We start from the raw sequence: 26,357 nt of genomic DNA on the forward strand, positions 1-26,357 counted from the left end.
GAGCGACTGGCAAATACCCAGTCCAATATTGGCCACTATCCCTGTGTCAGACTCCATAGTCCTCGGTGTAGTCTCGTCCTTCGGTCTGGTCTGATACTCTGGCTGTGGTCTTCCTCCTTTTGTTGATGTTTGTGGTCACCGTTCTGTTCCCGTCTCTCTTTTTTTTTAAGCTATATCTAATCAAATCCATAAGACATAGGAGCAGAATTAGGCCACTCGGCCCATCGAGTCTGCTCCGCCATTCAGTCACGGCGTATATTTTTCTCATCCCCCATTCTCCTGCCTTTTCCCCTGATCCCCTTATTAACCAAGAACCGATCCATCTCTGTCTTAAAGACACTCAATGACCCGGCCTCCACAGCCTTCTGCGGCAAAGAGTTCCACAGATTCACCACCCTCTGGCTGAAGAAATTCCTCCTCATCTCTGTTTTAAAGGATCGTCCCTTTAGTCTGAGGTTGTGCCCTCTGGTGCTAGTTTTTCCTACTAGTGGAAACATCCTCTCCACGTCCACTCTATCCAGGCCTCGCAGTATCCTGTAAGTTTCCATAAGATCCCAACTCATCCTTCTAAACTCCAACAAGTGCAGACCCAGAGTCCTCAACCGTTCCTCATACGACAAGCTCTTCATTCCGGGGATCATTCTTGTGAACCTCCTCTGGACCCTTTCCAAGCTGTGGAGATGCCGGCGTTGGTTTGCCGTGTGTTCACCCCTTTCCAAGGCCAGCACATCCTTCCTTAGATACAGGGCCCAAAACTGTTCTCGATGCTCCAAACGGGGGTCTGACCAGAGTCGGACCAAATCCGACCAGAGTCCAATTCGAAGTCTCAACCAGTGAGACATTACAGATCCAAGTTGACAAGACAGGCTGCCCTCTTCCTATCTTGGGCTCGATCTACATGATCCAAGTTGATAGGAGCAGACATTGCACCCCCTCCAGTGCTTGATCTCATGTGCATCTTAGCTAAAAGGCCTCGATGCCGTTCTGTTCCAGTCTCTTTCTGTTCCTCGTCCTCGTGGTCATGTCGTTTGTGAGAGAGAGAGAGAGTTCCTTCTGTTGTGCAGCACCTTTTATCCCTCATTGGTTTGGCGCCCTTTTGGGCGGTCTCTTGACTATTACCAATCGATCGTCAGCCCTGGTCGATAGAGTCCAATCAGGTGCTGCCACACCAACCTCTGGGTGTGTATCCAACGGCCATGTCCGTAGGTGCTGGAGGCACGTAGGCCACATACCTCCCTCCCAAATGAGGGGATAAGGCACCCATTTGCCAGACCAAGGGGGACGTGTTTGACCAGAGAGTGTCCATTGTCTTCGAGATGGCCTATTTCCCACTTGGCCACAAAGGTTAAGGGGTAAGGGTCACAGCGCTGGTCATTTGGAACAAGACTTGGCACCAGCACACAAGGGGGCAGGAGGGGAGTTAATTGGTTCGAAGGCCAAAGGAGCCTTAATTTAAAGTTTAAACTTTATTTATTAGTGTCACAAGCACTGCAAGGAAGTTACTGTGAAAATCCCCTAGTCGCCACACTCCTGTTTGGGTAACAGAGAGAATTTAGTATGGTCAATCCACCTAACCAGCACGTCTTTCAGACTGTGGGAGGAAACCAGGGCACCCGGAGGAAACCCACGCAGACATGAGGAGAACGTGCAGACTCCGCACAGACAGTGACCCGAGGCCGGGAATCGAACCCGGGTCCCTGGCGCTGTGAGGCAGCAGCGCTAACTCACTGTTTACACAGAGGGTGGTGGGGGCCTGGAATGCGCTGCCAAGCAAGTTGATTGAGGCGGACACGCTGGGATGGTTTAAGACTTATCGAGATAGCCACACGAACAGACTGGGAATAGAGGGATACAAACGAATGGTCTAGTTGGGCACATGAGCGGCGCAGGCTTGGAGGGCCGAAGGGCCTGGTCCTGTGCTGTATTCTTTGTTCTAAAGTTTAAGTATTAGTGTCACAAGTGGGCTTAGATTAACACCGCAGTGAAGTTACTGTGAAAATCCCCCTAGCCGCCACACTCCGGCGCCTGTTTGGGTAACACTGAGGGAGGATTTAGCACAGCCAATCCATCTCACCGGCATGCCTTTTTGTGGGAGGGAACTGGAGCACCCGGAGGAAACCCACGCAGACATGGGAAGAACGTGCAGACTCCACACAGACCATGACCCAAGCCGGGAATCGAACCTGGGTCCCTGGTGCTAACCATCGTCCTGCAAGGAGATGTCTGCACTATCCTGCAGGGGTGTCTGGTTGAGTTGAAGTGTCAGTCACGGTATCGGATGGCTTGTGGAATGCTTTGGTCAGAGAACAAAGAAAATTACGGCAAAGGAACAGGCCCTTCGGCCCTCCAAACCTGCACCGACCATGCTACCCAACTGAATTAAAACCCTCTACATTTCCAGGGATCATATCCCTCTATTCCCATCCTATTCATGCATTTATCAAGACGCCCCTTAAAAGTCACCATCATGTCTGCCTCCAGAACCTCCCCCGGCAGCGAGTTCCAGGCACCCACCATGAGGTAACAGTGCCGGTGTGTGTGTCCCCCTTCCCCCACTGGGTGATGACCCTTATTTGGTTGCATTTAACCACGCGGGCATGTCTTAGACACCCTACAGCACAGAGAAAGGCCATTCGGCCCATCGAGTCTGCACCGACCACAATCCCACCCAGACCCTACCCCCATATCCCTACATATTTACCCACTAATCCCTCTAACCTACGCATCCCAGGACACCAAGGGCAATTTTAGCATGGCCAATCAACCTAACCCGCACACCTTTGGACTGTGGGAGGAAACCGGAGCACCCGGAGGAAACCCACGCAGACACGGGGAGAATGTGCAAACTCCACACAGACAGTGACCCGAGCCGGGAATCGAACCCAGGTCCCTGGCGCTGTGAAGCAGCAGTGCTAACCACTGTGCTACCGTGCCGCTATGTGGCCATAGCTCTGGTGTGTTTTGTTGGCTACCAGGTACTTTTGTGTTGTCAGGTCGTGAAATTGAGCTGATAAATGTAAGATTATTATTCCTCAAGTGTGTTGCCTGAAACGTGTCAACTGTTGGGCCCGACAGGCTGAATCCCCGCTGTGAGGTGGCTAACGTCTACAAAAAGTGGCACACGGCATACCATGGGACGTGTGTGGGGTCGCTACGACGGGCCTTGGATCACGGGGAGCTGGTATCAGGTATGTGAAGGGGAGCGAATTGAGACGCTTGGGAAATTTTAGGTCGTTAACACGACAGGGGCGGAACTCTCCCATCCCAACTCTGAGTCAGAGCGGTTCACAGCAAGGAAACAGGCCCTTCGGCCCAACTTGTCCATGCCGCCCAGTTTTTATCACTTGGCTAGTCCCAATTGACCCATATCCCTCTATACCCATCTTACCCATGTAACTGTCTGAACGCTTTTTAAAAGACAAAATTGTACCCGTCTCTACTACTACCTCTGGCAGCTCGTTCCAGACACTCACCATCCTCTGTGTGAAAAAAATTGCCCCTCTGGACCCTTTTGTATCTCTCCCCCCCTCACCTTAAACCTATGCCCTCTAGTTTTAGACTCCCCTACCTTTGGGAAAAGATGTTGACTATCGAGCTGGTATGTGCCCCTCGTTATTTTATAGACCTCTACAAGATCACCCCTCAGCTTCTTGCGCTCCAGAGGAAAAAAGTCCCAGTCTACCCAGCCTCTGCTTATAACTCAAACCACCAAATCCCGGTAGCATCTTTTCTGCACTCTTTGTAGTTTAATAATATCCTTTCTATAATAGGGTGGCCAGAACTATGCACAGTTATTCCAAGTGTGATCTTACCAATGCCTTGTACAACTTCAACAAGACGTCCCAACTCCTGTATTCAATGTTCTGACCAATGAAACCAAGCATGCCGAATGCCTCCTTCACTACCCTGTCCACCTGTGACTCCACTTTCAAGGAGCTATGAACCTGTACTCCTTGATCTTTGTTCTGTAACTCTCCCCAACGCCCTACCATTAACTGAGTAAGCCCTGCCCTTGTTCGATCTACCAAAAAGCATCACCTCGCATTTATCTAAATTAAACTCCATCTGCCATTCATCAGCCCAGTGGCCCAATTGATCAACACCCCATTGTAATCCTAGATAACCACCTTCACTGTCCACTATGCCACCAATCTTGGGAAGCTTACTAACCATGCCTCCTAAATTCTCATCCAAATAATTACTATAAACAACAGTAGACCCAGCACCGATCCCTGAGGCACACCGCTGGTCACAGGCCTCCAGTTTGAAAAACAGCCCTCTGCAACCACCCTCTGGCTTCTGCCGTCAAGCCAATTTTGTGTCCCAATTGTGCCCCTCCCTGAATCCTGTGAGATTTAACCTTATGCAACAACCCTACCACGCAGTACCTTCTCAAAGGTCTTGCTAAAGTCCATGCAGACAACGTCGACTGCGCTGCCCTCATCGACTTTCTTGGTTACCCCTTGAGAAAGCTAAAACACGCAGAAAGGCAACTTGCCCCTCGGTTGTGATTGCGCTGGGCCACTCTCTCTATTGAGTGAGGGTCCCTGTTTGGTTTTGGATGGTTTGGGCTGAGCCACCCACACTGCTGGATGTGTATCGCATCTAATCGCCACCATGTGGAAAGCCTGATTCTATATGATAGAACGCTGTATGATAGATGGCTTTTGCTGTCCCCAATGAACCACCCAGTGATGGTCAGATGGGATTCATCCACGCCCACCATTTTGAGTATCTCACTCGGTGACGAGCTGGGATTAAAGATTAAGCCCCTGTCTCTATTCACTGCGACTCGTCCCAAACAGGATGTAGAACCCTTCACCTTAGTGATGAAAATTCTACATGGCGGCACAGTGGTTAGCGCTGCTGCCTCACAGCGCCAGGGACCTGGGTTCGATTCAAGCCTCGGGTCACTGTCTGTGCAGAGCCTGCACGATCTCCCCGTGTCTGCGTGGGTTTCCTCCGGGTGCTCCGGTTTCCTCCCAAAATCCAAAGATGTGCAGGTTAGGTGGATTGGCCATGCTAAATTGTCCCTTAGTGTCCAAAGATGTGCAGGTTAGGTGGATTGGCCATGCTAAATTGTCCCTTAGTGTCCAAAGATGTGCAGGTTAGGTGGATTTGCCATGCTAAATTGCCCCTTGGTGTCCAAAGATGTGTGGGTTAGGTGGATTGGCCATGCTAAATTGCCCCTTAGTGTCCAAAGATGTGCAGGTTAGGTGGATTGGCCATGCTAAATTGTCCCTTAGTGTCCAAAGATGTGCAGGTTAGGTGGATTGGCCATGCTAAATTGTCCCTTAGTGTCCAAAGATGTGCGGGTTAGGTGGATTGGCCATGCTAAATTGCCCCTTGGTGTCCAAAGATGTGTGGGTTAGGTGGATTGGCCATGCTAAATTGCCCCTTAGTGTCCAAAGATGTGCAGGTTAGGGGGATTGGCCATGCTAAATTGCCCCTTGGTGTCCAAAGATGTGTGGGTTAGGTGGATTGGCCATGCTAAATTGCCCCTTAGTGTCCAAAGATGTGTGGGTTAGGTGGATTGGCCATGCTAAATTGCCCCTTAGTGTCCAAAGATGTGTGGGTTAGGTGGATTGGCCATGCTAAATTGCCCCTTAGTGTCCAAAGATGTGTGGGTTAGGTGGATTGGCCATGCCCCTTGGTGTCCAAAGATGTGCAGGTTAGGTGGATTGGCCATGCTAAATTGCTCCTTGGTGTCCAAAGATGTGTGGGTTAGGTGGATTGGCCATGCCCCTTAGTGTCCAAAGATGTGTGGGTTAGGTGGATTGGCCATGCTAAATTGCTCCTTGGTGTCCAAAGATGTGCGGGTTAGGTGGATTGGCCATGCTAAATTGTCCCTTAGTGTCCAAAGATGTGTGGGTTAGGTGGATTGGCCATGCCCCTTGGTGTCCAAAGATGTGCAGGTTAGGTGGATTGGCCATGCTAAATTGCTCCTTGGTGTCCAAAGATGTGTGGGTTAGGTGGATTGGCCATGCTAAATTGCCCCTTGGTGTCCAAAGATGTGCGGGTTAGGTGGATTGGCCATGCTAAATTGCCCCTTGGTGTCAATGGGGACTAGCTAGGGTAAATGCATGGGGTTATGGGCCTGGGTGGGATTGTGGTTGGTGCAGACTCCAAGTGCTGAATGCCATCTTTCTGCACTGTCGGGATTCTATATGATTCAGGCAAAGTGAAGCTCCCTCTCCACTGCAGGCAAGCATGTCCCAGACACAGTACAAATGGGTGATTTGTAGGGGACAGTGCAATCAAAATTAGTTCACAGCTAACAGTATATGTTGGATAAATAAATAGCGGGAGATGTCTGCTGCTGGGATTGTTGTCTTCAAATTCATTTAATTATTCGATTTTATTTATTATTGTCACATGTATTGGGATAGAGTGAAAAGTATTGTTTCTTGCGCGCTATACAGATAAAGCATACCGTTCATAGAGTACATAGGGGAGAAGGATTTGATTTGATTTATTATTGTCACGTATTGGGATACAGTGAAAAGTATTGTTTCTTGCGCGCTATACAAAGCATACCATTCATAGAGTACATAGGGGAGAAGGATTTGATTTATTATTGTCACATGTATTGGGATACAGTGAAAAGTATTGTTTCTTGCGCGCTATACGGACAAAGCATACCGTTCATAGAGTACATAGGGAAGAAGGAACATAGAACAGTACAGCACAGAACAGGCCCTTCGGCCCACGATGTTGTGCCGAGCTTTATCTGAAACCAAGATCAAGCTATCCCGCTCCCTATCATCCTGGAGTGCTCCATGTGCCTATCCAATAACCGCTTAAATGTTCCTAAAATGTCTGACTCCACTATCACTGCAGGCAGTCCATCCCACACCCCAAACACTCTCTGCGTAAAGAACCTACCTCTGATATCCTTCCTATATCTCCCACCACGAACCCTATAGTTATGCCCCCTTGTAATAGCTCCATCCACCCGAGGAAATAGTCTTTGAACGTTCACTCTATCTATCCCCTTCATCATTTTATAAACCTCTATTAAGTCTTCCCTCAGCCTCCTCCGCTCCAGAGAGAACAGCCCTAGCTCCCTCAACCTTTCCTCATAAGACCTACCCTCCAAACCAGGCAGCATCCTGGTAAATCTCCTCTGCACTCTCTCCAATGCTTCCACATCCTTCTTATAGTGAGGTGACCAGAACTGCACACAGTATTCCAGATGTGGTCTCACCAAGGTCCTGTACAGTTGCAGCATAAGGGCGGCACGGTAGCACAGTGGGTTAGCACTGCTGCTTCACAGCTCCAGGGTCCCGGGTTCGATTCCCGGCTCGGGTCACTGTCTGTGTGGAGTTTGCACATTCTCCTCGTGTCTGCGTGGGTTTCCTCCGGGTGCTCCGGTTTCCTCCCACAGTCCAAAGATGTGCGGGTTAGGTTGATTGGCCAGGTTAAAATTGCCCCTTAGAGTCCTGAGATGTGTAGGTTAGAGGGATTAGCAGGTAAAATATGTGGGGGTAGGGCCTGGGTGGGATTGTGGTCGGTGCAGACTCGATGGGCCGAATGGCCTCCTTCTGCACTGTAGGGTTTCTATGATAACCCCACGGCTCTTAAACTCCAACCCCCTGTTAATAAAAGCTAACACACAATAGACCTTCTTCACAGCTCTATCCACTTGAGTGGCAACCTTTAGAGATCTGTGGATAAGGAAAGGAGAGGGTGCAGAATATAGCGTTACAGTCAAAGCTGGGGTGTAGAGTGATGTGGTTTGATTTGATTTATTATTGTCACATGTATTGGGATACAGTGAAAAGTATTAATTATTGCACGCTCTCAGACAAAGCATACCGTTCATAGAGAAGGAAACGAGAGAGTGCAGAATGTAGTGTTACAGTCATAGCTAGGGTGTAGAGAAAGATCAACTTAATGCGAGGTCGGTCCATTCAAAAGTCTGACGGCAGCAGGGAAGAAGCTGTTCTTGAGTCGGTTGGTACGTGACCTCAGACTTTTGTATCTTTTTCCCGACGGAAGAAGGTGGAAGAGAGAATGTCCGGGGTGCGTGGGGTCCTTGATTATGCCGGCTGCTTTTCCCGAGGCAGCGGGAAGTGTAGACAGAGTCAATGGATGGGAGGCTGGGTTTGTGCGATGGATTGGGCTTCGTTCACGACCCCTTTGTAATTTCTTGCGGCCCAGGACAGAGCAGGAGCCCAGACCAAGCTGTGATACATCTGGGAAGGATGGTTTCTATGGTGCATCTGTAAAAGTCGGTGAAAGTCTACTTATTTAGCATATTTATCCCTTTTATCGTAGCGGACATGGCAAATCTCCTTAGCTGGATGTTATTGCTTTTAAATAGTTTTGGGGAATTAAAGGAGTGTGTGTGTGCGTGTGCACCTGTGACGGTGATGTCATTAAGCTGGGGAAAGGTTCATTGAGACAAGTTGTCTGGAAGAGCTGAGACAAAAAGGGGTAAATGTGCTAAGTACATAGACTTGTAATAAGAGGCCGAGGTGAAGTGCATTTTTAACTCAATAGGATAAGAACAAAGAACAATACAGCACAGGAACAGGCCCTTCGGCCCTCCAAGCCTGTGTCGCTCCCTGGTCCAAACTAGACCATTCTTTTGTATCCCTCCATTCCCACTCCGTTCATGTGGCTATCTAGATAAGTCTTAAACGTTCTCAGTGTGTCCGCCTCCACCACCTTGCCCGGCAGCGCATTCCAGGCCCCCACCACCCTCTGTGTAAAATACGTCCTTCTGATATCCGTGTTAAACCTCCCCCACCCTTCACCTTGAACCTATGACCCCTCGTGAACGTCACCACCGACCTGGGGAAAAGCTTCCCACCGTTCACCCTATCTATGCCTTTCATAATTTTATATACCTCTATTAGGTCTCCCCTCATCCTCCGTCTTTCCAGTGAGAACAACCCAGTTCACCCAATCTCTCCTCATAACCAAGCCCCTCCATACCAGGCAACATCCTGGTAAACCTCCTCTGTACTCTCTCCAAAGCCTCCATGTCCTTCTGGTAGTGTGGCGACCAGAACTGGGCGCAGTATTCCAAATGCGGCCGAACCAGCGTTCTATACAACTGCAACATCAGACCCCAACTTTTATACTCTATGCCCCGTCCTATAAAGGCAAGCATGCCATATGCCTTCTTCATCACCTTCTCCACCTGTGACGTCACCTTCAAGGATCTGTGGACTTGCACACCCAGGTCCCTCTGCGTATCTACACCCTTTATGGTTCTGCCATTTATCGTATAGCTCCTCCCGACATTATTTCTACCAAAATGCATCACTTCGCATTAGGATAAGTGTAGACATTTTCATTGAGAGAGAGATGGGGACTTGGCTTTTCAGTTGTTAAATTTCAGAGGGGGTGTCGGGGACCTTTACAACTTGGGAAGCTTTCATAAATAAAAGGGGGTTATCCAATTTTATTTGATCAGTAAGTGGACACCGGAAGAAAACATGGAAGACTTTTATATTTTGGGAAGGTTGAGTGCTAGGAGACATGAGTAAGAGTTGAAAGGGAGAAAGGTGGGGGGGAGATGTTGAGTTTGCTGTTGGCCGTGTGGGGAGGAGATCCTGGGACAGCTGTGGCGCTTGAGAGAAGGTGCAAGATGGGAAGCAGCCATCCAGGAAGATCCTTGGTTTCAGAAAGCAGGAAGCACATTTTGTTGGATTTCCACAGCAGGGTGGAAGTGAGGTTGAGTGGTGTACCTTTAATACAGTGACAGTAACTTTGCCTTGGCTAATTCCACCAGATTCCTTTTGTACTTAAACATAGTCGTACAGTGCAGAAAAGGCCCTTCGGCCCATCGAGTCTGCACCAACGGTAACTGCCACTAAAGTCGCGCTAACCCCATTTATCCGCACTTGTCCCATATCCTTGAATGTTCTGATGTTTCAAGCGCTCACCCAACGGGTGGCACAGTGGTTAGCACCGCTGCCTCACAGTGCCAGGGACCCGGGTTCGATTCCCAGCTTGGGTCACTGTCTGTGCGGAGTCTGCACATTCTCCCCCCCGTGTCTACGTGGGTTTCCTCCGGGTGCTCCGGTTCCCTCCCACAGTCCAAAGATGTGCAGGTTAGGTGAATTGGCCATGCTAAATTGCCCCTTAGTGTCCAAAGATGTGCAGGTTAGGTGGATTGGCCATGCTAAATTGCCCCTTAGTGTCCAAAGATGTGCGGGTTAGGTGGATTGGCCATGCTAAATTGCCTCTTAATGTCCAAAGATGTGCGGGTTAGGTGGATTGGCCATGCTAAATTGCCCCTTAGTGTCCAAAGATGTGCTGTGAGGAGATCTTGGAGACAGCTGTGGCGCTTGAGAGAAGGTGGATTGGCCATGCTAAATTGTCCCTTAGTGCCCCGGGAGGTAGGTTAGAGGGATTGGCGGGGTAAATGTGTGAGGTTACAGGGGTAGAGCCTCGGTGGGATTGTTGTTGGTGCAGACCTTATAGGTCGAAGGGCCTTCTGCACTGTGGGGATTCTATAATTCTATGATGAAATACTTTTTAAAGGTTCTAAGGTTTCTGCCCTCTGCCACCACCTTCCCTGGCAGTGCACTCCAGATTCCCCCTCCCGTCTCTTTAAATCCCCTCGATTCAAAGACCTCTTCGAGGTCTCCCAAATGATCTTCCGGAGTAACTCCTGTTATTAAAACACTATTTAGCCTACCACGACTTTGGGAATGTCTTGCAGTAAACTTACCCCTGGTACCTTGAACTATAGCACCCGCAGAAGACTGAGCAAATGGACATATTGAAACCAATCCTTGCGGGATAGAATCGTCAAATCCTACAGTGCTGAAGGAGACCATTCGGCCCATCGAGTCTGCACCGGCCACAATCCCACCCGGGCCCTATCCCCATAACCCCATGTATTTACCCTCGTTTGGAGGAAACCCACGCAGACACGGGGAGAATGTGCAAACTCCACACAGACAGTGACCCAAGCTGGGAATCGAACCCGGGTCCCTGGTGCTGTGAGGCTGCAGTGCTAACCACTGTGCTACAGTGCCGCCCTATGTTGTATTACTCTACCACTCTGACTCTAAATAACCTGTGGAATAAAGGTACGTATATGTACATATATATATGCTTAATGTACTTTATGTACTTAAACATAGGGTGGCACGGTAGCACAGTGTTTCGCACTGCTGCTTCACAGCTCCATGAACCTGAGTTCGATTCCCGGCTCGGGTCACTGTCTGTGTGGAGTTTGCACATTCTCCTCGTGTCTGCGTGGGTTTCCTCCGGGTGCTCCGGTTTCCTCCCACAGTCCAAAGATGTGCGGGTTAAGTTGATTGGCAAAGCTAAAATTGCCCCTTAGTGTCCTGGGATGCGTAGGTTAGAGGGATTAGTGGGTAAAATATGTAGGGATGTGGGGGTAGGGCCTGGGTGGGATTGTGGTCGGTGCAGACTCGATGGGCCGAATGGCCTCTTTCTGTGCTGTAGGGATTCTAAGATTCTTCGAAGAGCATAATAAATAGGAACAGGAATAGGCCATTTACCCGTCCAACCTCCTCCACCACTCAATAAGATCATGCCTGATTTGATTGTGGCCATTCCTGCCTGTTTCTCCGACTCTCTCCCCCCGCCCCCCCCCTCCCCCCATAACGCTCGACTCCTTCTCCTATCAAAAAACCTCTCTCACCAGCCTCGAATGTTCTCATCGTCGAAGGGTGTACAGCACGTTAAGAATCGTAGAATCCTCCAGTGCAGAAGGAAGCCATTCGGCCCATCGGATCTGCACCGACCACACTCCCACCCGGGCCCTATCCCCATGCATTTACCCTAGCGAGCCCACCCCCTGACACTAAAGGGGCAATTTAGCACGGCCAATCCACCTAACCCCGCACATCTTTGGAGTGTGGGAGGAAACCGGAGCACCCGGAGGAAACCCACGCAGACATGGGGGAGAACGTGCAAACTCCACACAGACAGTGACCCGAGCCGGGAATCGAACCCGGGTCCCTGGCGCTGTGAGGCAGCAGTGCTAACCCACTGTGTCACCCCCTCATTCATAATGTTAGTTGTTACTAATTTTCTTGAATCCTGATCCAATTCCAACTGTTGATAGGTATGGCTGTTGTCTAGTTTTGTATGTTAGACCTCCCGCTAGCTCGGCATAAAGATCCTCAAATTTCGGGCTTGGATATCTACATCTATAAAGGAGTGTTCCCTAGAAGCCGTTTGCCTGTGCGTCCTGACCAAGCGGGGTTTTTTTTTTTGGGGGGGGGAATGTTTTGTAAAACCGTTCTAACTGTGTGTAATTTTGATCTTGTGTCCTTGCGTTCCCCCCTCCTCCTTGTTAATAAATGTTTTAATTTTCAAAATCCCCAAAAGTGTGGCTGGAATTCAATACTTCTGGGATCAGTGTATCAGTATGGGGGTGGCACAGTGGGTTAGCACTGCTGCCTCACAGCAGCCAGGGACCTGGGTTCGATTCCCGGCTTGGGTCAGTGTGTGGAGTCTGCATGTTCTCCCCGTGTCTGCGTGGGTTTCCTCCGGGTGCTCCGGTTTCCTCCGAAAGACGTGCTGGTTAGGGTGTATTGACCCGAACAGGCGCTGGACTGTGGCGATTAGGGGAATTTCCACAGTAACTTTGTTGCAGTGTTAGTGTAAGCCTTACTTGAGACTAATAAATAAACTTGGAACTTTTCTTTTGTTCAAAACCAGTTTGAAGGCTCGGCTAGGGGCGGGAGGCATGGCTGAGGTGTTAAATGAATATTTCACATCAGTCTTTGCCCAAGACGTGAGGTTAGGAGCAAACTGTCACCAGGAGGGTTCAAAATTTTTTATTTATTAGTGTCACAAGTAGGCTTACATTAACACTGCAGTGAAGTTACTGTGAAAATCCCCTAGTGGCCACACTCCGGCGCCTGTCCGGGTAACACTGAGGGAGAATTTAGCTCGGCCAGTGCGCCCTAACCAGACTGTGGGTGGAAACCGGAGCACCCGGAGGAAACCCACGCAGACACGGGGAGAACATGCAGACTACGCACAGACAGTGACCCCGAGCCGGGAATTGAACCCGGGTCCCTGGAGCTGTGAGCGAGCAGTGCTGACCGCTGTGTGAGCGAGCAGTGCTGACCGCTGTGTGAGCGAGCAGTGCTGACCGCTGTGTGAGCTCGCAGTGCTGACCGCTGTGTGAGCGGGCAGTGCTGACCGCTGTGTGAGCTCGCAGTGCTGACCGCTGTGTGAGCTCGCAGTGCTGACCGCTGTGTGAGCGGGCAGTGCTGACCGCTGTGTGAGCGGGCAGTGCTGACCGCTGTGTGAGCGAGCAGTGCTGACCGCTGTGTGAGCGGGCAGTGCTGACCGCTGTGTGAGCGGGCAGTGCTGACCGCTGTGTGAGCGAGCAGTGCTGACCGCTGTGTGAGCGGGCAGTGCTGACCGCTGTGTGAGCGAGCAGTGCTGACCGCTGTGTGAGCGGGCAGTGCTGACCGCTGTGTGAGCGGGCAGTGCTGACCGCTGTGTGAGCTCGCAGTGCTGACCGCTGTGTGAGCGGGCAGTGCTGACCGCTGTGTGAGCGGGCAGTGCTGACCGCTGTGTGAGCGGGCAGTGCTGACCGCTGTGTGAGCGGGCAGTGCTGACCGCTGTGTGAGCTCGCAGTGCTGACCGCTGTGTGAGCACGCAGTGCTGACCGCTGTGTGAGCGAGCAGCATTGACCGCTGTGTGAGCTCGCAGCGCTGACCGCTGTGTGAGCGAGCAGCGCTGACCGCTGTGTGAGCGAGCAGCATTGACCGCTGTGTGAGCTCGCAGCGCTGACCGCTGTGTGAGCGGGCAGTGCTGACCGCTGTGTGAGCGAGCAGTGCTGACCGCTGTGTGAGCGGGGCAGCGCTGACCGCTGTGTGAGCTAGCAGCGCTGACCGCTGTGTGAGCGAGCAGTGCTGACCGCTGTGTGAGCGGGCAGTGCTGACCGCTGTGTGAGCGGGCAGTGCTGACCGCTGTGTGAGCGGGCAGTGCTGACCGCTGTGTGAGCGGGCAGTGCTGACCGCTGTGTGAGCGGGCAGTGCTGACCGCTGTGTGAGCTCGCAGTGCTGACCGCTGTGTGAGCGGGCAGTGCTGACCGCTGTGTGAGCGGGCAGTGCTGACCGCTGTGTGAGCTCGCAGCGCTGACCGCTGTGTGAGCGAGCAGCGCTGACCGCTGTGTGAGCGAGCAGCATTGACCGCTGTGTGAGCTCGCAGCGCTGACCGCTGTGTGAGCGAGCAGCGCTGACCGCTCTGTGAGCGAGCAGCATTGACCGCTGTGTGAGCTCGCAGCGCTGACCGCTGTGTGAGCGGGCAGTGCTGACCGCTGTGTGAGCGAGCAGTGCTGACCGCTGTGTGAGCGGGCAGTGCTGACCGCTGTGTGAGCGGGCAGTGCTGACCGCTGTGTGAGCGGGCAGTGCTGACCGCTGTGTGAGCTCGCAGCGCTGACCGCTGTGTGAGCGAGCAGCGCTGACCGCTCTGTGAGCGAGCAGCATTGACCGCTGTGTGAGCTCGCAGCGCTGACCGCTGTGTGAGCGGGCAGTGCTGACCGCTGTGTGAGCGAGCAGTGCTGACCGCTGTGTGAGCGGGCAGTGCTGACCGCTGTGTGAGCGGGCAGTGCTGACCGCTGTGTGAGCGGGCAGTGCTGACCGCTGTGTGAGCGAGCAGTGCTGACCGCTGTGTGAGCGGGCAGTGCTGACCGCTGTGTGAGCGGGCAGTGCTGACCGCTGTGTGAGCTCGCAGTGCTGACCGCTGTGTGGGCGGGCAGTGCTGACCGCTGTGTGAGCGAGCAGTGCTGACCGCTGTGTGAGCTCGCAGTGCTGACCGCTGTGTGAGCGGGCAGTGCTGACCGCTGTGTGAGCGGGCAGTGCTGACCGCTGTGTGAGCTCGCAGCGCTGACCGCTGTGTGAGCGAGCAGTGCTGACCGCTGTGTGAGCGGGCAGTGCTGACCGCTGTGTGAGCTAGCAGCGCTGACCGCTGTGTGAGCGGGGCAGCGCTGACCGCTGTGTGAGCGAGCAGCTCTGACCGCTGTGTGAGCGGGCAGCGCTGACCGCTGTGTGAGCTGGCAGTGCTGACCGCTGTGTGAGCTCGCAGCGCTGACCGCTGTGTGAGCTCGCAGCGCTGACCGCTGTGTGAGCGAGCAGTGCTGACCGCTGTGTGAGCTGGCAGTGCTGACCGCTGTGTGAGCTGGCAGCGCTGACCGCTGTGTGAGCGGGCAGCGCTGACCGCTGTGTGAGCGAGCAGTGCTGACCGCTGTGTGAGCGGGCAGTGCTGACCGCTGTGTGAGCGGGCAGCGCTGACCGCTGTGTGAGCGAGCAGTGCTGTCCGCTGCGTGAGCTCGCAGTGCTGACCGCTGTGTGAGCGAGCAGTGCTGACCGCTGCGTGAGCTCGCAGTGCTGACCGCTGCGTGAGCGAGCAGTGCTGACCGCTGTGTGAGCGAGCAGCGCTGACCGCTGTGTGAGCTAGCAGCGCTGACCGCTGTGTGAGCTCGCAGTGCTGACCGCTGTGTGAGCGAGCAGTGCTGACCGCTGTGTGATCGGGGCAGCGCTGACCGCTGTGTGAGCTAGCAGCGCTGACCGCTGTGTGAGCGGGCAGTGCTGACCGCTGTGTGAGCTCGCAGTGCTGACCGCTGTGTGAGCGGGCAGTACTGACCGCTGTGTGAGCGAGCAGTGCTGACCGCTGTGTGAGCTGGCAGTGCTGACCGCTGTGTGAGCTCGCAGTGCTGACCGCTGTGTGAGCTCGCAGTGCTGACCGCTGTGTGAGCTCGCAGTGCTGACCGCTGTGTGAGCGAGCAGCGCTGACCGCTGTGTGAGCGAGCAGCGCTGACCGCTGTGTGAGCGAGCAGTGCTGACCGCTGTGTGAGCTCGCAGCGCTGACCGCTGTGTGAGCGAGCAGTGCTGACCGCTGTGTGAGCGGGCAGTGCTGACCGCTGTGTGAGCGGGCAGTACTGACCGCTGTGTGAGCGAGCAGTGCTGACCGCTGTGTGAGCTGGCAGTGCTGACCGCTGTGTGAGCTCGCAGCGCTGACCGCTGTGTGAGCGAGCAGTGCTGACCGCTGTGTGAGCGAGCAGCGCTGACCGCTGTGTGAGCAAGCAGCGCTGACCGCTGTGTGAGCGAGCAGTGCTGACCGCTGTGTGAGCGGGCAGTGCTGACCGCTGTGTGAGCGAGCAGCGCTGACCGCTGTGTGAGCGAGCAGTGCTGACCGCTGTGTGAGCGGGCAGTGCTGACCGCTGTGTGAGCGGGCAGTGCTGACCGCTGTGTGAGCGGGCAGTGCTGACCGCTGTGTGAGCGGGCAGTGCTGACCGCTGTGTGAGCTCGCAGCGCTGACCGCTGTGTGAGCGAGCAGTGCTGACCGCTGTGTGAGCGGGCAGTGCTGACCGCTGTGTGAGCGGGCAGTGCTGACCGCTGTGTGAGCTCGCAGTGCTGACCGCTGTGTGAGCTCGCAGCGCTGACCGCTGTTGAGCGGGCAGTGCTGACCGCTGTGTGAGCGGGCAGTGCTGACCGCTGTGTGAGCTCGCAGTGCTGACCGCTGTGTGAGCTCGCAGTGCTGACCGCTGTGTGAGCTCGCAGTGCTGACCGCTGTGTGAGCTCGCAGTGCTGACCGCTGTGTGAGCTCGCAGTGCTGACCGCTGTGTGAGCGAGCAGTGCTGACCGCTGTGTGAGCGAGCAGTGCTGACCGCTGTGTGAGCGAGCAGTGCTGACCGCTGTGTGAGCTCGCAGTGCTGACCGCTGTGTGAGCTCGCAGTGCAGACCGCTGTGTGAGTTCGCAGTGCTGACCGCTGTGTGAGCTCGCAGTGCTGACCGCTGTGTGAGCTCGCAGTGCTGACCGCTGTGTGAGCGAGCAGTGCTGACCGCTGTGTGAGCGAGCAGTGCTGACCGCTGTGTGAGCGAGCAGTGCTGACCGCTGTGTGAGCGAGCAGTGCTGACCGCTGTGTGAGCGAGCAGCGCTGACCGCTGTGTGAGCTAGCAGCGCTGACCGCTGTGTGAGCGAGCAGTGCTGACCGCTGTGTGAGCGGGCAGTGCTGACCGCTGTGTGAGCGGGCAGTGCTGACCGCTGTGTGAGCTCACAGCGCTGACCGCTGTGTGAGCGAGCAGTGCTGACCGCTGTGTGAGCGAGCAGCATTGACCGCTGTGTGAGCGAGCAGCGCTGACCGCTGTGTGAGCGGGGCAGCGCTGACCGCTGTGTGAGCTCGCAGCGCTGACCGCTGTGTGAGCGAGCAGTGCTGACCGCTGTGTGAGCGGGCAGTGCTGACCGCTGTGTGAGCGAGCAGTGCTGACCGCTGTGTGAGCGGGCAGTGCTGACCGCTGTGTGATCGGGGCAGCGCTGACCGCTGTGTGAGCTAGCAGCGCTGACCGCTGTGTGAGCTAGCAGTGCTGACCGCTGTGTGAGCTGGCAGTGCTGACCGCTGTGTGAGCTCGCAGCGCTGACCGCTGTGTGAGCGAGCAGTGCTGACCGCTGTGTGAGCTCGCAGCGCTGACCGCTGTGTGAGCGAGCAGTGCTGACCGCTGTGTGAGCGAGCAGCGCTGACCGCTGTGTGAGCAAGCAGCGCTGACCGCTGTGTGAGCGAGCAGTGCTGACCACTGTGTGAGCTGGCAGCGCTGACCGCTGTGTGAGCGAGCAGTGCTGACCGCTGTGTGAGCGAGCAGTGCTGACCGCTGTGTGAGCGAGCAGCGCTGACCGCTGTGTGAGCGAGCAGTGCTGACCGCTGTGTGAGCGGGCAGTGCTGACCGCTGTGTGAGCGGGCAGTGCTGACCGCTGTGTGAGCGAGCAGTGCTGACCACTGTGTGAGCTCGCAGCGCTGACCGCTGTGTGAGCGGGCAGTGCTGACCGCTGTGTGAGCTCGCAGCGCTGACCGCTGTGTGAGCGAGCAGTGCTGACCGCTGTGTGAGCGGGCAGTGCTGACCGCTGTGTGAGCTCGCAGTGCTGACCGCTGTGTGAGCTCGCAGCGCTGACCGCTGTTGAGCGGGCAGTGCTGACCGCTGTGTGAGCGGGCAGTGCTGACCGCTGTGTGAGCTCGCAGTGCTGACCGCTGTGTGAGCGAGCAGTGCTGACCGCTGTGTGAGCGAGCAGTGCTGACCGCTGTGTGAGCGAGCAGTGCTGACCGCTGTGTGAGCGAGCAGTGCTGACCGCTGTGTGAGCTCGCAGTGCTGACCGCTGTGTGAGCTCGCAGTGCTGACCGCTGTGTGAGCTCGCAGTGCTGACCGCTGTGTGAGCTCGCAGTGCTGACCGCTGTGTGAGCTCGCAGTGCTGACCGCTGTGTGAGCTCGCAGTGCTGACCGCTGTGTGAGCGAGCAGTGCTGACCGCTGTGTGAGCGAGCAGTGCTGACCGCTGTGTGAGCGAGCAGTGCTGACCGCTGTGTGAGCGAGCAGTGCTGACCGCTGTGTGAGCGAGCAGCGCTGACCGCTGTGTGAGCTAGCAGCGCTGACCGCTGTGTGAGCGAGCAGTGCTGACCGCTGTGTGAGCGGGCAGTGCTGACCGCTGTGTGAGCGGGCAGTGCTGACCGCTGTGTGAGCTCACAGCGCTGACCGCTGTGTGAGCGAGCAGTGCTGACCGCTGTGTGAGCGAGCAGCATTGACCGCTGTGTGAGCGAGCAGCGCTGACCGCTGTGTGAGCGGGGCAGCGCTGACCGCTGTGTGAGCTCGCAGCGCTGACCGCTGTGTGAGCGAGCAGTGCTGACCGCTGTGTGAGCGAGCAGCATTGACCGCTGTGTGAGCGAGCAGCGCTGACCGCTGTGTGAGCGGGGCAGCGCTGACCGCTGTGTGAGCTCACAGCGCTGACCGCTGTGTGAGTGAGCAGTGCTGACCGCTGTGTGAGCGAGCAGTGCTGACCGCTGTGTGAGCGAGCAGTGCTGACCGCTGTGTGAGCGAGCAGCGCTGACCGCTGTGTGAGCTAGCAGCGCTGACCGCTGTGTGAGCGGGCAGTGCTGACCGCTGTGTGAGCGGGCAGTGCTGACCGCTGTGTGAGCGGGCAGTGCTGACCGCTGTGTGAGCTCACAGCGCTGACCGCTGTGTGAGCGAGCAGTGCTGACCGCTGTGTGAGCGAGCAGCATTGACCGCTGTGTGAGCGAGCAGCGCTGACCGCTGTGTGAGCTCGCAGCGCTGACCGCTGTGTGAGCGGGGCAGCGCTGACCGCTGTGTGAGCTCGCAGCGCTGACCGCTGTGTGAGCTGGCCGTGCTGACCGCTGTGTGAGCGAGCAGTGCTGACCGCTGTGTGAGCGAGCAGTGCTGACCGCTGTGTGAGCGAGCAGCGCTGACCGTTGTGTGAGCTCGCAGTGCTGACCGCTGTGTGAGCTGGCAGTGCTGACCGCTGTGTGAGCGAGCAGTGCTGACCGCTGTGTGAGCGAGCAGTGCTGACCGCTGTGTGAGCGAGCAGTGCTGACCGCTGTGTGAGCGGGCAGTGCTGACCGCTGTGTGAGCGGGCAGTGCTGACCGCTGTGTGAGCGAGCAGTGCTGACCGCTGTGTGAGCGAGCAGTGCTGACCGCTGTGTGAGCGGGCAGTGCTGACCGCTGTGTGAGCTCGCAGCGCTGACCGCTGTTGAGCGGGCAGTGCTGACCGCTGTGTGAGCGGGCAGTGCTGACCGCTGTGTGAGCGGGCAGCGCTGACCGCTGTGTGAGCGGGCAGTGCTGACCGCTGTGTGAGCGAGCAGTGCTGACCGCTGTGTGAGCGGGCAGTGCTGACCGCTGTGTGAGCTAGCAGTGCTGACCGCTGTGTGAGCACGCAGTGCTGACCGCTGTGTGAGCACGCAGTGCTGACCGCTGTGTGAGCGAGCAGTGCTGACCGCTGTGTGAGCGGGCAGTGCTGACCGCTGTGTGAGCTGGCAGTGCTGACCGCTGTGTGAGCGAGCAGTGCTGACCGCTGTGTGAGCGGGCAGTGCTGACCGCTGTGTGAGCGAGCAGTGCTGACCGCTGTGTGAGCGAGCAGTGCTGACCGCTGTGTGAGCGAGCAGTGCTGACCGCTGTGTGAGCGAGCAGTGCTGACCGCTGTGTGAGCTCGCAGTGCTGACCGCTGTGTGAGCGAGCAGTGCTGACCGCTGTGTGAGCTCGCAGTGCTGACCGCTGTGTGAGCTGGCAGTGCTGACCGCTGTGTGAGTGGGCAGTGCTGACCGCTGTGTGAGCGGGCAGTGCTGACCGCTGTGTGAGCTAGCAGCGCTGACCGCTGTGTGAGCGAGCAGTGCTGACCGCTGTGTGAGCGAGCAGTGCTGACCGCTGTGTGAGCGAGCAGTGCTGACCGCTGTGTGAGCGAGCAGCATTGACCGCTGTGTGAGCGAGCAGCGCTGACCGCTGTGTGAGCGAGCAGCGCTGACCGCTGTGTGAGCGAGCAGCGCTGACCGCTGTGTGAGCGAGCAGTGCTGACCGCTGTGTGAGCGAGCAGCGCTGACCGCTGTGTGAGCTCGCAGCGCTGACCGCTGTGTGAGCGGGCAGCGCTGACCGCTGTGTGAGCGGGCAGTGCTGACCGCTGTGTGAGCGGGCAGTGCTGACCGCTGTGTGAGCGGGCAGTGCTGACCGCTGTGTGAGCGGGCAGTGCTGACCGCTGTGTGAGCTCGCAGCGCTGACCGCTGTGTGAGCTCGCAGCGCTGACCGCTGTGTGAGCTCGCAGCGCTGACCGCTGTGTGAGCTAGCAGCGCTGACCGCTGTGTGAGCGAGCAGTGCTGACCGCTGTGAGCGGGCAGTGCTGACCGCTGTGTGAGCTCGCAGTGCTGACCGCTGTGTGAGCAGTGCTGACCGCTGCGTGAGCTCGCAGCGCTGACCGCTGTGTGAGCGGGCAGTGCTGACCGCTGTGTGAGCGAGCAGTGCTGACCGCTGTGTGAGCGGGCAGTGCTGACCGCTGTGTGAGCTCGCAGTGCTGACCGCTGTGTGAGCAGTGCTGACCGCTGCGTGAGCTCGCAGCGCTGACCGCTGTGCCACCGTGCCGTGAGACATTCTGTGTCCACTCCATCAAAAGCTTTCGGAATTCTGAAGACCTTAACAAGTTACCACCCCACCCCCAACAACCACTTTTTCTCAAGAAAGAGACCCTGTCCTGTTCTTAACTTGTTGCCACGTGAACTCTGGCGATGAGAACACAGGAAAATCTGTTCTTACCTGGCGCGATAGACGATGATGCAACAACTAAAAGTAATTGTTAACAGTATAACTGATGGTTAACGCTGGGTTATTCCAAATCTCGAAGGGGACTACAAACAACTGTCCTCTGTTGTACTTGCAATGGGAGGAAAGATTTGAACTCCAGAGAATGGTGCCCCATACGCTTTGTGATGATAAATAAAGTGAATGTTCACTAAATCATGAGATAAACAATATAATAAATGTACAAAGGCAACGGCTGTGCACAGTATCACCAACCTTGCCCTGTTCCAAATGACCTTTATTGCACCGATTCCTTCCGAACATTTCGCAACACCTTGTCGATTTTTAATAACCTAGGACCAAAAAAAAATCCAGTAACCGTTACCACACTGGGCAGTGGCATCTCTTTGGAGTTTGCTTCTGAGCAAGCAACTGGCTTTCTCAAGACGGGCTTTCTTCGCGGACTTGGCTTGCTGGGAACTAAACAGCTATTCCTGCTGTGGCTGAGTTCTGAAGGAGTTCCCCCTGGCACGGGTTTAATCACCTCCTGATGTACAGTTTTTTTTGTTTCCCCTTTTGATCTTCCCTGATCTGAACTAACTTCTTCAGGAGTCGGACTTAATTGCCTTCATTTCGAGAGTCTTACCTTGTAGGGTGTGAATGCAAGGTTCACACCTCGGCTCGTCCTTTGAGCCGCCAGCTCCTTATTGGAAACCCTTTATGCTCTGTTCCCCATTGTTACCAGCTTGCCTTGGGTTAACATCTGTTTGCAGTGTTGCTAGGTAGACCTGTACCTGCCTTAAGCTGCTTAACCGGCAGAAAACATTTCAATTTCTATTGGGTTTACCTGATATTTTCATTTTGGGGGAGGCAGTGGTCTAGTGGTATTGTCGCTGGACTGGTAATCCAGAGGCCCAGGGTAATGCTCTGAGGCCCCGGGTTCGAATCCCACCACGGCAGACGGCGAAATTTGAATTCAATAAAAACACATCTGGAATTAAAAATCTAAAGATGACCATGAAAGCATTGTCAGATAAACCCATCTGGTTCACTGATTTGCTTCAGGGAAGGAAATCTGCCGTCCTTACCCGGTCTGGCCTACATGTGACTCCAGAACCACAGCCAATGTGGTTGGCTCCCAGCTGCCCTCTGAAATGGCCGAGCGAGACACGGTACGGTAGCGGCACGGTAGCACAGTGGTTAGCACTGCTGCTTCACAGCTCCAGGGACCTGGGTTCGATTCCCGGCTTGGGTCACTGTCTGTGTGGAGTTTGTACATTCTCCTCGTGTCTGCGTGGGTTTCCTCCGGGTGCTCCGATTTCCCCCCACAGTCCAAAGATGTGCGGGTTAGGTTGATTGGCCATGCTAAAAATTGCCCCTTAGTGTCCTGAGATGCGTAGGTTAGAGGGATTAGTGGGTAAAATATGTGGGGGTAGGGCCTGGGTGGGATTGTGGTCGGTGCAGACTCGATGGGCCGAATGGCCTCTTTCTGTACTGTAGGGATTCTATTATTTCTTTCTATGATTTCTATGAGACACTCAGTTCAAGGGCAATTCGCGATGGGCAACAACTGCTGGCCCATCCAGCAACACCCGCGTCCGATGAAACAATAATTTAAAAAAATAAGGAAATAAACAGCAGATATTAGATACAGAGTAAAGCTCCCTCTACACTGTCCCCATCAAACACTCCCAGGACAGGTACAGCACGGGGTTAGATACAGAGTAAAGCTCCCTCTACACTGTCCCCCATCAAACACTCCCAGGACAGGTACAGCACGGGGTTACATACTGAGTAAAGCTCCCTCTACACTGTCCCCCATCAAACACTCCCAGGACAGGTACAGCACGGGGTTAGATACAGAGTAAAGCTCCCTCTACACTATCCCCATCAAACACTCCCAGGACAGGTACAGCACGGGGTTAGATACAGAGTAAAGCTCCCTCTACACTGTCCCCATCAAACACTCCCAGGACAGGTACAGCACGGGGTTAGATACTGAGTAAAGCTCCCTCTACACTGTCCCCCATCAAACACTCCCAGGACAGGAACAGCACGGGGTTAGATACAGAGTAAAGCTCCCTCTACACTATCCCCATCAAACACTCCCAGGACAGGTACAGCACGGGGTTAGATACAGAGTAAAGCTCCCTCTACACTGTCCCCATCAAACACTCCCAGGACAGGTACAGCACGGGGTTAGATACAGAGTAAAGCTCCCTCTACACTGTCCCCATCAAACACTCCCAGGACAGGTACAGCACGGGGTTAGATACAGAGTAAAGCTCCCTCTACACTGTCCCCCATCAAACACTCCCAGGACAGGTACAGCACGGGGTTAGATACAGAGTAAAGCTCCCTCTACACTGTCCCCCATCAAACACTCCCAGGACAGGTACAGCACGGGGTTAGGTACAGAGTAAAGCTCCCTCTACACTGTCCCCCATCAAACACTCCCAGGACTGGTACAGCACGGGGTTAGATACAGAGTAAAGCTCCCTCTACACTGTCCCCATCGAACACCCCCAGGACAGGTACAGCACGGGATTAGTAAAGCTCACTATTTTGAATAGTCGTTGCCAGCGATGCTGAGTTCTGATGTTGGTGGATGATCCTCGCGCAAGAATTAAAATCTTGTCTTCTGTTTCTTCTCACGTTTCTTTTGCCCTTTGACCTCTCCACTGTCTCTGCCCTTGACCTCTTCACCTCTGCCCTTTGACTCCTCTCCTCCGCCCTCTTTCCTCTCCGCCGCCGCCTCCGAACCGAAGCAGGGAGCGCGTCGATATTCTGCACCAAGCAGGCGAAAGCCGAGCTCCAGAACGGATATAACGACCCCGAGGAGAACAGTGTTCAGGAGAAGGACATTGTGAAAGTCAGCCTGTCGCCAACAATGCGATACGTGGGACAGGACCGATTCTGCCCTAAGATAAGGTGAGCAGCCGCGGTCAAACCAGTACCGCTCCTTCGGCGGGCCGGCTGGGTGCAGGGGGGGGGGGGGGAGGGGGGCGCACTGGGGAACCCACAAGAGGTTCTCCGATCTACCAGTGACCATGTGGACTGTGCGAACGGTTTGATGGTGTGGCGGTCAGAAGCTCCAGGGTTGCAAGTGGACTTGTGGGGCGGCACGGTGGCACAGCGGGTTAGCACTGCTGCTTCACAGCTCCAGGGTCCCGGGTTTGATTCCCGGCTCGGGTCACTGTCTGTGTGGAGTTTGCACATTCTCCTCGTGTCTGCGTGGGTTTCCTCCGGGTGCTCCAGCTTCCTCCCACAGTCCAAAGATGTGCGGGTTAGGTTGATTGGCCAGGTTAAAAATTGCCCCTTAGAGTCCTGAGATGTGTAGGTTAGAGGGATTAGCGGGTAAATATGTGGGGGTAGGGCCTGGGTGGGATTGTGGTCGGTGCAGACTCGATGGGCCGAATGGCCTCCTTCTGCACTGTAGGGTTTCTATGATTCTATGATCTATGATTTGTCAGTGACGCGAGCTGTGAAAGGTGCTGTTGGGGAGGGAGTTCCAGGGTTCTGACCCCAGCGACAGTGAGGGGAGTGGCCAATATAATTCCAAGTGGCTCGGAGGGGGAACCTCCAGGTGGGGGTGTTCCCAGGCATCTGCTCTCCTTATCCTTCTAGATGGTAGAGGTCGCGGGTTTGGAAGGTGCTGTCCAAGGAGTATTGATTTGATTTATTATTGTCACAGGTATTGGGATACAGTGAAAAGTATTGTTTCCTGCCCGCGATACAGACAAAGCATACCGTTCATAGAGAAGGAAAGGAGAGGGTGCAGAATGTAGTGTTACAGTCATAGCTAGGGTGTAGAGAAAGATCAACTTAATGTGAGGTAGGTCCATTCAAAAGTCTGACAGCAGCAGGGAAGAAGCTGTTCTTGAGTCGGTTTGTGCGTGACCTCAGACTTTTGTATCTTTTTCCCCCGACGGGAGAAGGTGGAAGAGAGAATGTCCGGGGTGTGGGGGGTCCTTGATTATGCTGGCTGCTTTTCCCCGAGGCAGCAGGAAGTGTAGACAGAGTCAATGGATGGGAGGCTGGTTTGAGTGATGGATTGGGCTACATTCACGACCTTCTGTAGTCCCTTGCGGTCTTGGGCAGAGCAGGAGCCCAGACCAAGCTGTGATACAACCAGAAAGAATGCTTTCTATGGGGAATCTGTAAAAGTTGGTGAGAGTCGTAGCTGACATGCCAAATTTCCTTCGCCTCCTGAGAAAGTAGAGGCGTTGGTGGGGCTTTCTTAACTATAGTGTCGACATGGGGGGGACCAGGACAGGTTGTTGGTGATCTGGACACCTAAAAACTTGAAGCTCTCGAACAATCCTCCTACTTCCCTTCGTTGGTGAGTCGCTGCAGTGAATCCTGTAGATGGTACACACGGCTGCTACTGGGCGTCGGTGGTGGAGGGAGTGGATGTTGAAGTTGATGGATGGGGCGCCAATCCCCTCCCCCACGCCCCCTCCCCCACGCCCCCTCCCCCACGCCCCCTCCCCCACGCCCCCTCCCCCACGCCCCCTCCCCCACGCCCCCTCCCCCACGCCCCCTCCCCCACGCCCCCTCCCCCACGCCCCCTCCCCCACGCCCCCTCCCCCACGCCCCCTCCCCCACGCCCCCTCCCCCACGCCCCCTCCCCCACGCCCCCTCCCCCACGCCCCCTCCCCCACGCCCCCTCCCCCACGCCCCCTCCCCCACGCCCCCTCCCCCACGCCCCCTCCCCCACGCCCCCTCCCCCACGCCCCCTCCCCCACGCCCCCTCCCCCACGCCCCCTCCCCCACGCCCCCTCCCCCACGCCCCCTCCCCCACGCCCCCTCCCCCACGCCCCCTCCCCCACGCCCCCTCCCCCACGCCCCCTCCCCCACGCCCCCTCCCCCACGCCCCCTCCCCACGCCCCCTCCCCCACGCCCCCTCCCCCACGCCCCCTCCCCCACGCCCCCTCCCCCACGCCCCCTCCCCCACGCCCCCTCCCCCACGCCCCCTCCCCCACGCCCCCTCCCCCACGCCCCCTCCCCCACGCACCCTCCCCCACGCACCCTCCCCCACGCACCCTCCCACCCACGCACCCTCCCCCACGCACCCTCCCCCACGCACCCTCCCCCACGCACCCTCCCCCCACGCACCCTCCCCCACGCACCCTCCCCCACGCACCCTCCCCACGCACCCTCCCCCACGCACCCTCCCCCACGCACCACCCTCCCCCACGCACCCTCCCCCACGCACCCTCCCCCACGCACCCTCCCCCACGCACCCTCCCCCACGCACCCTCCCCCACGCACCCTCCCCCACGCACCCCTCCCCCACGCACCCTCCCCCACGCACCCTCCCCCCACGCACCCCTCCC

At 55.8% G+C, this 26,357-nt stretch overlaps 1 protein-coding gene across 1 annotated transcript in view; it reads left to right on the top strand.

The window, feature by feature from the left end:
- The window catches only part of neurl4 (neuralized E3 ubiquitin protein ligase 4), a 114,533-nt gene extending 90,580 nt beyond the window's left edge, over positions 1 to 23,953 (top strand). Inside the window, exons 23-24 of the mRNA XM_078200784.1 lie at positions 3,076 to 3,188; positions 23,790 to 23,953. Coding sequence (XP_078056910.1) covers positions 3,076 to 3,188; positions 23,790 to 23,953 — 277 coding nt within the window. The remainder of the gene's footprint in view (positions 1 to 3,075; positions 3,189 to 23,789) is intronic.
- Positions 23,954 to 26,357: the final 2,404 nt, after the last annotated feature.

Source organism: Mustelus asterias, chromosome 31 (genome assembly GCF_964213995.1).
Source record: "Mustelus asterias chromosome 31, sMusAst1.hap1.1, whole genome shotgun sequence".
NCBI lineage: Eukaryota > Metazoa > Chordata > Chondrichthyes > Carcharhiniformes > Triakidae > Mustelus > Mustelus asterias.